The sequence below is a fragment of the Solanum verrucosum genome, unplaced genomic scaffold, assembly GCF_900185275.1.
Source record: "Solanum verrucosum unplaced genomic scaffold, falcon-dt-bn FXZP01000138.1, whole genome shotgun sequence".
Classification (NCBI taxonomy): Eukaryota; Viridiplantae; Streptophyta; class Magnoliopsida; order Solanales; family Solanaceae; genus Solanum; species Solanum verrucosum.
The window spans coordinates 596,147-609,419 of NW_026020134.1; the positions used below are offsets into that span (position 1 = coordinate 596,147).

The following is a 13,273-nucleotide window of genomic DNA, read 5'->3' on the forward strand; positions in this document are numbered from 1 at the left end:
TTATGAATGTGTTTAATTTTGGTTGGTTACCCCTAATAAAGGGAATAATACTTGTGTGGTATAGGCAATATCTTGATTAGTTTGATAATGGAAGTGGAATGATTAAAAGGATGGATAGGTAATGAACATGTAACTTTGGAAACTATAATTAGTAAAGTTGTGATAACATGTATGGGTTGCTTAGCAATTAATGAAAACTAATGTTGCATTAGTTGAGGTCAGAACCTTTACTATGACTTCATATATTGAGTGTATATCAAAGAAGGTCATGATACGACTACTATAATGGTATCAATCCTTACTTGGTAAGAATTATAGAGTGTGTTACTCTTACTATTGACCCGATCTGCGAATGAATCGCTTTGGATGAGAGACCGAATGAATTTAATAGTGTATTGTAGTTACTTTATGGGCAGAAATATGTAAGCTATTTGAGTACAATCTTCTCGAGGGGTATGTTGTATTCTAGTGGTGGATTTAACAGACTTTCACGATGTGCTGCTAGTGGTATATGGAAACGGATATGTCGATTGTAAATGTGAATACTAACAACTTAATGAGTTATCAATTGTATCACATGCTCATATAATAAGATTTGATGTTGCATTCATATTTGAGAAACTAACTAGTTCGTTACTATGGACGCTTGGGTTAAGCATTATTTATAAGAAAGCTTTTAGTGGTGGATCTTTGGTATGATATTGATGTGTTTAGGTTGTGAAATGTATCTTGAGGATTTTAGATGAGTGTTGATTTCACCGTAAGCTCCTTGAAAGTGGATCGACATTAAGATGACAAGCTTATGAGTAAAGATAGTCTCAAAGAGTATACTTGTGTGAAGGTAATTGGAAATTTTAGTAAAAAGTGCATATAAAAGTGAGTTAGTCCTTTGAATTTGATAGGTATAACTGGGTTTAAGGTGTCATATTAATGAAAAGGTTGACTTCGTGGTGATGACAGGAGCTAACTAAGGATGATGGTAATAAGAGTTCGTGATGGATTGTGATTGAGATGCAACTATATAATAAGGACTGTTGGTTAAACGATTTTTTTTTTGTATTGTAAGGAAGACTAATGAGTACCTAAGGTTGTGGTTTGCTACTATTTGGTGAGTAACGTTGTTGCATAAAGTTATAAGAGGAGAGAGCAATGATATTTACTCTAATTATAATGGCCAATGATGTATCTTTAAAGGGGTTGAGAATTGGGTTCAGAGATACGTGATTTCACCCGTTTTGCTCTGGTTATGGTAATATATAGTGTCACAGGATCATCAGATTAGTTAAAAACTATTGGATAAAACTTGATAAATGAGTGCACAGTCGTTCAACTTGAGTATGATGATTAGTTCTTTTGTGGTTTTGAGTTTGATAATGAGTATGGTAGGATTTTTAGCAAAGGATATGATAAGGTCGATGGAGAGACGATCAATGATAAGCTAATATACGTGAATTCACAAAAAAAATCTTCAAGGTATGAGCTAATGTTGATAGATAAAGGGGTTGGGTTACATAGTTAGATTCAAAATTCAAGTTTTCATTATAAGTTTAGGTTTGTGGTAGTGTGTTTTGTTTATGTATGGATTGGGAAGGTAAGAAATGATTGATCGCATTGAGTATGAAACATTTGGAAGGACTTAAAATTTGAGTAGTAAATTTGGTTAATTTTGATTGTTATACCTAAGGGGGGTTTCACATAATGTTATGGTTTAGAGGATAAGGTAAAAATGTCGTGGGTTGTTGGCCAAAGAATAAGATTGGTAAGCGAATCAGCAAAGGGAACAAAAGTTTGGTGTATTGAAGAGTTCAAGATATTTAGAATTTTGTATCACGAGAAGAATTTAAGAAAAGTGGAGGAATAAGACCTCTCGTATAAACCTTGGATTGTAGTTGAAGGTTGTATTGTTTATTGCCTTTGATTTTTATATATGACTATGGATGTGAATTGATTCAGTATAGACTTACTAGGATTTTATCATAGATTTTTTTTATAAATATTGAGTTTTGGTTTGGGTTACTAGTAATGATGTGTGAAAGATTCTATGTGGTTATGTCGAGCTAGATTGTTCAAATTATGGTAGATGAATTATGAATGCACTATGATATGAACCTACATTTCTACTTGGTTATTGAGGATTTCGAGAGGATTAAAACTACTTTGTTGATGAAACTACATTGATTGTTATGATACGTTACATAGACACTTGATGGTAAATAAATATTGTGTGCTCATAACTATATAGAATTATTGGGGTGACCAAGAATTCCTTAAGTATTGGTATGAGGTATATGATGGTTTGAATAATAGTTGAAAAGTTGGTATGAGAAAGATTGTGTGGAGTTGACATTGGACATGATTCAATAGCTTCATCTCGATGAGAAAGCACTATCAGATTTGAAATTTGTGTTATCACCCTTGGATGAGACCCTTATATATCATGTGATGCTTAAATAGAAAGAGAGAGAGAGAGTCATAGTTCAAAATTTTTGGAGGCTAGTATTGGCTAAGAAGACTTTGATAATAGTGATGGTTTGAGAGTAAGGTAAATGGATGGTGTGGTTATGATGGTTGTTGATATTAAGAGTGTTGACTTCAATGGAGTACTGTGAGAAGTATGTGAGGTTTAATAAATCGAGTATGTGTAAGATTGTAATGGGGATCAGATTGGTTGATTGTGGGTGACTAAAAATCAAAGAGATAGAGTTAGATGAATGAAAATGTTTGATATGGGCACTATGGAAGGAGTAGCTAGAGTTATTCGACTTTGATTCTGTATATTCTTATGTGACTACTTGCTTCGTTTCAGACATGGTTTGGAGTATAATTAATTGTTTACGCCCACATGTGTTTTTACTTCTATGGGTGAATCCTTAGTGGTGGATCAGATGCACCGATCCTCTTATTTCTTCTTGATAGGGTAGGATCCTTGACAAACTTGGTCATTTCACTTATGATAGATTTGGTGTTGTTTGAGATAGTTGAAGTACACTAGTGATTCTACACGCATAACCTTGTTTATGAGAACTTATATAAGAGCTATGAAGAGTTACAATTGTCTAAAAGTGTTGTTAGAGGTTCTACATTTTGAAGTGTATCGCTTGTTGGGTGTTTACTTGATCATTTCCTTCTTTGTGTTAGATAAGTGTGATCCTCTCTTGATGGGTACCCTATGTCTAAAGATCAATTTTTATAGTTTAAGCTCATGGAAAGATTCTTTTGTGAATGGTATCTTGAAAAGATCTGTGATGGTTTGTGCATTTTGAGCGTCTGGTGGTTGATTCGGGCTCATTTCTAGTTGTAGTCAATATTGATTCAGAAGGCTATCTTGGTCATGTGAAAAAATATTCCTCACGATGATTATGTTAAAGTCCAATGGGTTTCGGTTCAGATTGGATTCATGGGTTAGTCTGTGGCTTGGTAATTACTCCTGATTTATAGATTCGCCAAAGTTTGATTAGAAAGTTCAATTCTTAGTTGTTGATCTTGATGGAATGGTCTTAGAGAGGAACTCACTTCAAGAGATGAACAGTCAACTGGTAGGTCATAACTTAAGCTTTTGGTAATGTCGGTGATTCTTCCTTCTTCTTTCTTATGTTCGAGGACGAACATGGTTTTTAGTGGTGGATAATGTAATGACCCGGAAGGTCATTTTTGGAAATTTTGAATATTCATTTAACTAGAGTGAACTAATTGATGGTTAATTATTAAATATCTAATTTTAGTTAATGCTAAATGAATTAAGTTTATAATTTGGTTAATACCATATAGCACTTGACCCATATAGGAAAATAAATTATTAGGGTTGAGAATTTTTGGTTCATAATTTAAGAAAAGAAAAGGAGTCAGACTTACCTGCGTAAAGCTGTTGCCGACGGGAGAATACTTCATGTCCAGGTAATATGTAACCATGCCAAATATATGCAATAGTGCGTATGAATGGAGTATATTATTGTTATTATTATAATGGTGAACAACATAGGCTTTTATAGTGCATTAATGACTGCAAAGTATTATTTGAATTGGAAAATCAAGGTCATTTATTGAGGGCTAATGAGAAAATAGTGTTTGACGGATTATTGGTCACATATAGTTGAAATTGAGTTCTGTCTCGTGTGGAAGTGACAGGCGAGGAGTTGGTTTCCTTGGCTTATGCGATTCCATCACTGGTTTCGTAACCAGTGGTTCTCATAGCTGTTAATTCTTATTTTATTATCACATAATTATTCAAGTTATGATATATTGGGATACTTATTAAATATTAAGTGTATTACATTATATGAAAGCTATTAAGGTTATAGTGTTTGGAGAAATTATGACTTAATCCTAGGCTCGAAATTCGGAAAACATGAGAGTTGACATGTTAATTGGCACCAAGATTAGGAACTTGATTATAAATTGAGTGAGTTTTTGGGTCTAGGCTAGACCTATAGTAATTTGAGTGTGATTAGTTTCGAAATCTTATTGTGATTATTAATGTGAATAGATTGCTTTGAGTTGGAAGTTCAACGAAAGGGAAGACTCAAGTCTCGGAGTGATTGTTCGACTATTTGAGGCAAGTGGATTTCTAAACCCTTGTTAAGTGTATGGAATGCATGTATTTCCTAGTAATATGTGTTTAGGGTAATGAGGTTTGGTGATGGGTTGACTTGTCCACATTGATTAATTCTAATGATGAAAAAGGGATAATAAAAGGCAATGTGATCAATTGTTTGTGTGATGTGTTGAGAATTGTTTGAAAGTCTTGTTGAATCATTGTTGATGTTGTATCCTGATTGTGTTGTTGTGAATTGTGCAATGTTATGAAAATAGGCATCTCTTCATTATTTGTGTGAACATGTCATTTGCATTGTTCTGAGACATGATTGTGACAAGTGTTATGTGTATTGAGAAAGAATAAGAAAATAAAGAGGATGTACCATTTCGAGGGACGTATCGCGCGCCGCGACGGATACTATATTTCGAGGGACGTATCGCGCGCCGCGATGGTTACTATTATCGAGGGTCGTATCGCGCGCCGCGATGGATGCATGGACAGATATGTCCCCCATGGGTCCCGGACTGAGAGACAGCGGGTGTGTATCATTAGGTTAGACATGCATCACTATACTTGACATTGCATTGCACTTCTTTATTATTGGTGAACTTGACCTTGTGTATTGCTGATCTTGTGAGTGTCTTTCTATGGAACTTGTGACTGATGAATATTGAGCTTGTTGTTGAAGATATGCAATTGTTAGAATGTTGTTGTTGAGGATATGAAACTATTGTTGTTGTTGAGGATGTGAAATTGTTAGAGTGTTGTGTTGAGCTATGTGCTTTGTAAATTGTGAACTGTTAGGTTGGGCTGGTTTTATACAGATTGTATTTGTGAAGGTTCGGTTGGGGTGTAAGGAGTACTTGTATTCTATCCCCTTAGCTCGTGTTTAGAGGTTTACTTGTTGAGTACCGTGTGGTTTGGTACTCACCCCTTGCTTCTACAAATTTTTGTAGGTTACGAGCCTGGATTTTTGTGGTACTTGTTATTCTCTTCTTTTCCAAGGCTTCTGGGAGATTTGTGAGGTAGTTGTTTGTCTTCTCAGTGATCCTTCTTACTCCAGTTTATGATCTTGTTCTACTCTAGAAACAATGTCATATTAGAGTTGTGTTTTCTTTTGAATCAATTGTAATACTTTAGAGGCTTGTACACGTGACAACCAGATTTTTGGGGTATATTTGAGTTGATTATAAAATTTCCGCATTTTATTGTAATGGTTGAGTTTTAGGCTGACTTGTCTTGGTGGGATAAGGCGAGTGCCATCACGTCCATTTTTGGGTCGTGACAGTAAAATTTACCAACATATTAATTATTAGTTGGTAATATTACATATGAATGTTTAGTTGAATAGTAACTATTACCAACTGTGATAAAATTTATTGATAAATTATTAATTATAACTTTTATTTGAATAGTTGGTAAATTTATCAATTGAAGTGGTAAATCAACGTCTAGTGTTGAGGCTTTCATATTCAGTTTGTATCGTTAGGCGTTTTAACTTTAAAATTTTAGCCAAAATTTGCCTTTGATCGATATTTTTGGTAAACGTGCTCAGAGTAGAACTTTGTCAGTGTCATTAGCTTCGAAAGATCATTTTTTATCTAACAGGAAGGTTGGTTCAAGTTTTGAGGCTTCCGTTTTTTGTTTGTGCTGTTAGGTATTTTAAATCTTTTGTTTTGGCCAAAATTTGACTTTGGTCAATATTTTTGTGAACGTGCTCAGATGAAAATTCTGTCAGCGTAATTAACTCCAAAGGTAATTTTTTTATCCAATAGGATGGTTGGTTTGGGTTTTGAGGCTTTCATTTTTAGTGTGTGCCGTTAGGTGTTTTAACTTATAAATTTTGGTCAAAATTAACTTATGTCAATATATTTGATAAACGTGTTCAAATGAGAATTTCGTAAGTGCAGTTAGATGCTGAAGGTTATTTTTGATGTAATAAGATAAAGGGTTCGGGTTTTGAGGCTTCCATTTTTAGTTTGTGTCATTAGGCATTTTAACTTTTATGTTTTGGCCAAAATTTCACTTTAGTCAATATTTTTGGTAATCGTGCTCGAATTGAAGTTTTGTCACCGCGGTTAGCCATATAAGTTTAGCTTTGGTCTCATAGGATGGTTCATTCGGATTTTGAGACTTTTTTTTTCAGTTTGTGTCGTTAAGCGTTTTAACTTTTAACTTTTGGCTAAAATTTGAATTAGGTGAATTTTTTTGGGAAACATGCTCAAATTTGAATTTCGTCAGCGCGGTTAGCTCTGGAATGTCATTTTTTGTCTTATAGGATGGTTGGTTTGGATTTTGAGGTTTTCATATTCAGATTGTACCGTTAGGGGTTTTAACTTTTAACTTTTGGCCAAAATTTGACTTTGCTTAACATTTTTTGTAAACATGCTCTGATGAGAATTCCATCAACGCGATTAGCTTTGAAAGGTCATTTTTATATCTAATGGGATGGTTGGTTCAAGTTTTGAGGCTTCCATTTTCAGTTTGTGTTGTTAGGCGTTTTAACTTTTAAAGTTTGGCCAAAATTTAGAGTTGGTCAATATTTTTTATAAACGTGCTCAAATTAAAATTTTTGATATAATGATATGTGTCATATTGAGATTAATTTAACTTGTTATCATAGATTTTACATTGTTTCATTCAAATATGATTTATAAAATTGATATTAATATTTTTGGATTTATATTCGTGCTCTTAGATTTTTAAATGCAATAAATTAATAAATATTTTACTATTGAATAATCATTCAGTTAATGATATTTTGAACATATTGTCAATCAATTACTAACCTAACATTGAACTTGAATGATATACTACCAACAAACTAACAGTCAATTAGTAAATTTATTAGAAAAACAAATAATCATACTAATGTATTTAAAATTTATTACCAACAAGGGTTGTGGTGGAGTGGTAAGTACTCCTTCATCCTTAACCAAGAGGTCTCAAGTTTGATGCCCCTTGAGTACGGAGTCGCCTTTGTTAGGGAGCGTGGGACTTATCGGTGTGAATCCGGATTTAGTCGGGCTCCGGTGTGGATACCGGACACCGAATGGGAAACCAAAAAAAAGTATTTAACATTTATTGGTAAATTACCAACCAATGGAATCGAATAATGAAGAAAAAAATTTACCAACTCCTTTTCAATTCGTTTGTAAAGGTACTAACGATATACTAACCAAAAATTAGTTGGTGAATTTACCAACGGAAATTTCAAGGCCATGCTTCAAAATTTTGTAACGACATCTTTGGGTGTTTATCAACTGATTTTTGGTTGGTAAGTTTACCAACAAATTAAAATCGGTTAGTAATATTTACTGACGAGCTTTTTAGCAACGGATTAATATAAGTTGGCATTTGGTTGGTAACTCAATTTGCCAACCAATTTGATCAATTTACCAACAAATTTTTTTGTTGGTAACTGGGGTTCCTTTTGTAGTGCGATGTTACTATTTGAGGAGTCGATGATGTTTTAATTCTTTGATCACATTGTTCTTAATTATTTTTAAATTCTTTTAGCTGCTATCATATCATGACGTTTAATATACTTTTATACAATTTTCAAATATATATTTTTTATTGACGAAAACTTATGACATCTATCATATATTGATGCAAACATATAATATTTTGATCATCGTACTTCGAATCTAACCTCAAAAATGTACTAGATAATATATAGGCCATACGAGTTGATTATGTTCTTTTGGTAGATAGAGTGAGCTAGGAAGAATAAATGAATAATAAATATAGTATCGATTGTTCCATTGCTTTTTCATTATTGAGATTTTTATCTTTTTGTTGTACCTCTAATTTTTCTTTTTTAAGCTTTAGGGTGTGTTTGGTACGAAGAAAAATGTTTTCCTAGAAAATGTGTAGATTTTTGACTTATTTTCTCATGTTTGATTGGTAAGTAGAAAATATTTTCCGAAAAGATTTTTTAGTGTTTGATTTATGAATGAAAATTCTTTTTGAGAAAATATCTCTTTTTTTTTTACTAGAGAGTAGAAAATAATTTTTAATTGAAATTGAAAATATTTTTAAAAAAATAAACTTGATTTTTTTTTTGGGGGGTGGGTGGGGTGGGGGTGGGTAGGGGCTGGCGGGAGGGGTGTCGGGGTGAGGGTGGGTAAAAAAATAAAAAAATTGAAGTTGAAAAATATTTTTTTAAAATAAGCTTTAAATTTATTTTTTCAACAATAAAATTGTAATTTGAAGTTGGAGGAAAGTTTTGGAAAATGTTGTCCTTAAGTTTTGAAGGGAAGTCATTTTCCTTTAATTTGAGGAAAATGAGTTGATTTGGAAAACATTTTACCCAACCAAACATGAGAAAATTGAAAAACATTTTTCGGAAAATATTTTCCTTCATACCAAACACACCCTTAGTTTCTTCTTATTGTACTCAATATTTCCATTTTTGCATTAGTGATGTCAGACCATATTCTTGTCTCTTTGGTAAGTGTAAATAACCATGGCTTATGAATTTGTAGAATTGATAAGATACTTTAAACCTTTTAAATAGATGCAAGGTAAGGTTACGTATAATATATAGTAAATAGAATTAGTTGTCTGAAAACATAAAATTCAACCTCCTTCATTAGGTTAAATTATAATTGTGTAAAATTTATTTATATTTTCAGTTCCAATTAGTTAAATTCGAGTTAGAATATATTTATATTTTCAGTTCCAATTAGTTAAATTCAAGTTAGAATAGTAGTGAGTTTGAAAATAATTTGGAATTTTATAGAACGACATAGAATAATTTTATATCTAAGTAGCTTATATTTATTTCCCTGCTTTGGTTGCTCTCATTTTCTAATATTCCGTGGACAGATAGAAGTGATTGACATGTTACACCGTACAACAACTTAGGTAGGTAGCATCTAGATTGTGATCGAATAGTTAAAATCTCATATTATTAATTAAAGATCTTGAGTTCGAGCTGTGAGAATGAAAAAGAAATAAGTTAAGAGCAGTTGGTCTTCATAAATGAGTCTTATAATATATAAATCTAAATTAGTTGAACTCCAACACAAATATCGAATATCAAATAAAAAAAACTTAGGTAGGTAGCCTCTTTTTACATGTATTCTCCATTTGCATCATGAGAATAAAGGTAGTTCATTCATATAAAAATATGACTCAATGAGAATGCTCCAAGTGTCCGAATGTCACAAAAAGATCAGCTAGCTTGAAGTCACAATCCTAAGAATTTGTTCTCTTTCATTTGTACCCTTAATAGTGCAAAATTATTTTATATTATCAGTTTGATTTAACTTATTTACAATATATTATTTATTATATTTATAAAATTACTAATTGATGTTTATCAAGTTAACATTTATAGTTAACAGTCAAAAAGAAAATATCACTTTGTTGTGAATTACACATTTTAACTATTAAATGTTCTTTTTTTTATCTGAACTACAAAAAACACATTTCGAAGCTGACTAGATCAACTATGAATTGCTCTATTTTCCTATCTAAACAATCACCATCTACTCAACTATGTATGTTTTAATATATTTACTGGTGAAATATATAGTTCAAATATGAAAGGAAAATAACTGATATTAGTCTAAAGATACTTTTCACCATTAATTATCTCAAAAAAAAATTGTGTAATTATTATATAAAATAACATGATTAAGTAAATACTTTTTACACTATTAATATTGTTGCAAATTAATCGAAATGTTCAATGAATTATAACATCTCAAATACACGTCAATAGAAGATTCCCATCTTTGAAACTCTCCCTATAAATACATAACTCCTTCTATCACACATTTTATTCTCTTCCTATACGATTAACTTAATTTTCCTTTTTTTTCAAAATTTAACAACAAAAATGCCTTTAATAGCTCTATTTAACGGCCGCAATAATCATGTGCGCCGTGTACAAGATCCTCCACCACCACCATCAACAATAATTACGCATCAATTCCAAACAGATGACGAGAATCATCGACAAGATCCTCATGTTTCACCTGTAACAAAAATTAAGCATCAATCTCAAACAAATCGAGGTCGTCAGGACGGTCCCTCACGTGAATTTTACCTTCAAACCCCTAGATCACTCATAGCACCATCACTATCATTCCCACGTGAACCTCAATCTATAGCACAAATTGAGTACAAAGCAACTCAAGAGGCACATATTTTTAAGGCTAATTTGCATGGATACAAAAAAGAAGAAGTGAAGGTACAAGTGGAAAATAATAAAGTCCTAAAGATAAGTGGGGAGAAAAAAATAGTACAAAAAGAATATGATAATTGGCACCATTTTCAGAGAAGAAATGGGAATTATTTTACTGCTTTTAATTTGCCTGAGGATGCTAAGGTTGATAAAGTGAAATCATCAATGGAAAATGGAGTGCTTGTTGTCACTGTTCCTAAGAAGGGAGCCAAGAAATCTAGAACATTTTTTTTCAAATAATATATTTGATAGTATATTTTTATCTTTCGTGTTAGAAAAAATAATGAATTCAGTTGAATTGTTGATCAGGAGATACATCAACATTAAGTTATTGAGTAATGGATTAAGCATGCTTATGTAATAGCTAGTAGTAGCTACTCATAATAAAGGGGTTTTTTTTTTCATTATTGTTCTTCTATATTATTAATATTTTTTATTTTAATTATTTTTCACTTATATATATATATATATATAGTTAGTATGATGATGCTGAGAGTTTAAATAAAGTTGAGATTCATATGGCTGATCCAATTTATTTGAGACCGAGGCTTAATTATTTATAATTGGTTCAAATTAATTCTCACCGTACTAAATTGTTTAAAATCATCTCAATTCTTAACTCACTCTAAATTCATAGAGGATGCAAGACGCTAATATGGAAAATATTACTATTATAATTATCCTATAATTAAAAAAAAATTGATAATTAAATAAAAATATCTGAACGTAAAATTAAAATAATTAAGGGAAATCTTACCGTAATTTGAAGAAAAGCATAAGATGAATGAAACTATGTGCAATACAGGTAATTAGAGGTAGTGGAAGAATGAAAGATTTAAGAAAAAAAAACATTTTATCTTTGTATTCGTAAACCAGTTAATTTTGCTTAGATTCATTCTAAAATTACGCATTTAGATTTTATTTACAATACATAACAATAATTTCAAAAGATTACCAAATGTAGCTATATTTTGGATCTTGTAGAAAATATACAATACACACGCGTGTTGATTTATCTTCATCAATTTTCAGCTGATACAATATGCGTTGATACAGTTGATATATGTTATCTAAATACAATTCTTTTACTGATAGAGTTGATATCTGTTGTCTGAATACAATTGATATTCCTGATACAACTCTTCCGTCTAATGCAATGACTATACTTACGTTTCGTAAGTATACAAACTATAGCTACATGTGATAATTATGCTCTAAATTATATTAATTTATGATTTTTTCTCATTATATATTATTTTTTACACTGCCATAATGGGAATTCATCTATATTTGTACCCCCAACTCAGCAAGAAACAAAATCATGGGCCTATAATCATTTAACAATGGACCTGCTAAGCTTCTACTCTTAGAATATCAAACCAAGCCCACAGGTAAAAAGTGGGCTTTAATTTTAGAATGAGAAGGTCATTCTCACAAATGCTCCTATTTGGGATGATTTTCAATTTTTGTACTTTAAAATGGTTGCTTTTAAATTTTTGAGCAAATCACATATAATATTCCACTAGTTTAAGATCTAATTATATGTCTTTTCTTATGTTTTTGAAATTATTATTTGTGTCAGTTTGCAGATACAATTTTTTGTTTTGTTAACTATAAGTAATTTAGCGATAAAATTTATAGCTAATTTCTGTTATTTTTTAGTGATTGGTGATTGCATCACACAATCAATTTTTGCTTGTTTGCTCTCTTCCTTCACTATTGACAATGCTCTTAACCACATGACAAAGGTGGGGAAGAATTAGTATACACCTACAAAATTTATGATTGGCCATTTTATGTGCAGCTGATAATCTACATCGTTACATTTTTTTAGCTAATAAATCTCGAAGAAAAGTTTGTTAAGTCTTTTTAAAATGTGAGATTTAAATCTTAAAAATAAAATATGTTATTTATTATAATAGATGAAAATGACATGATGATGCGAAAATTGTTCAGGTTATATTACTTAAAAGGCTGAACCCATCGGTAGCCCCTTAAAGTAGGCACCAACTTTCACTTTTGTTCATTTTAGACATCTCATGTCATGGTCCATTGTGTCATTTTGACACTTTTTTAATTATCAGTCAAATACATAAAGTGTTTGTAATACACTCGTCAATAACGTGTCAAAAATGATGAATTAAATAAAGACATGTGGCATATATATAAAAAATAATTCTTAAATAATAATTTTTAGTACAAAAAAAAAAAGTGACCAATGAGTGAATGACATGTGGAATTTTTGCCCAAAAAACTTTAAAAATAAAATAACCTAACCCCACCCAGATCATCTTCTCCACCCCCCCCCCCACCCCAACCCTTGCGTTTTCTCCACTCTTCCCCCACCCACCCAGCGTCTTCTCCACCTCTACCCACCCTAACCCCAACCCCTTCCTCACCCACATCATCTTCTCGAATAGAATAACAAACCCACACATACCACTACTCAAATCTAATTTGAGATTATTCATGAATTCATGACTTTCCATTTTTCTTCTTCTTTACTATTGCAGGGGTCTTCACATTGTCTTCTTTTAATT

At 31.7% G+C, this 13,273-nt stretch overlaps 2 protein-coding genes across 2 annotated transcripts in view; one reads left to right on the forward strand and one right to left on the reverse strand.

The window, feature by feature from the left end:
- The window catches only part of LOC125827362 (GDP-Man:Man(3)GlcNAc(2)-PP-Dol alpha-1,2-mannosyltransferase), a 267,662-nt gene that overhangs the window by 185,750 nt on the left and 68,639 nt on the right, over positions 1 to 13,273 (reverse strand). The window lies entirely within an intron of this gene.
- On the forward strand, positions 10,386 to 11,000 carry LOC125827414 (18.1 kDa class I heat shock protein-like). Its single transcript, XM_049506728.1, has one exon. It carries the CDS (start codon positions 10,386 to 10,388, stop codon positions 10,971 to 10,973), a length of 588 nt encoding a protein of 195 aa, XP_049362685.1. The 3' UTR covers positions 10,974 to 11,000.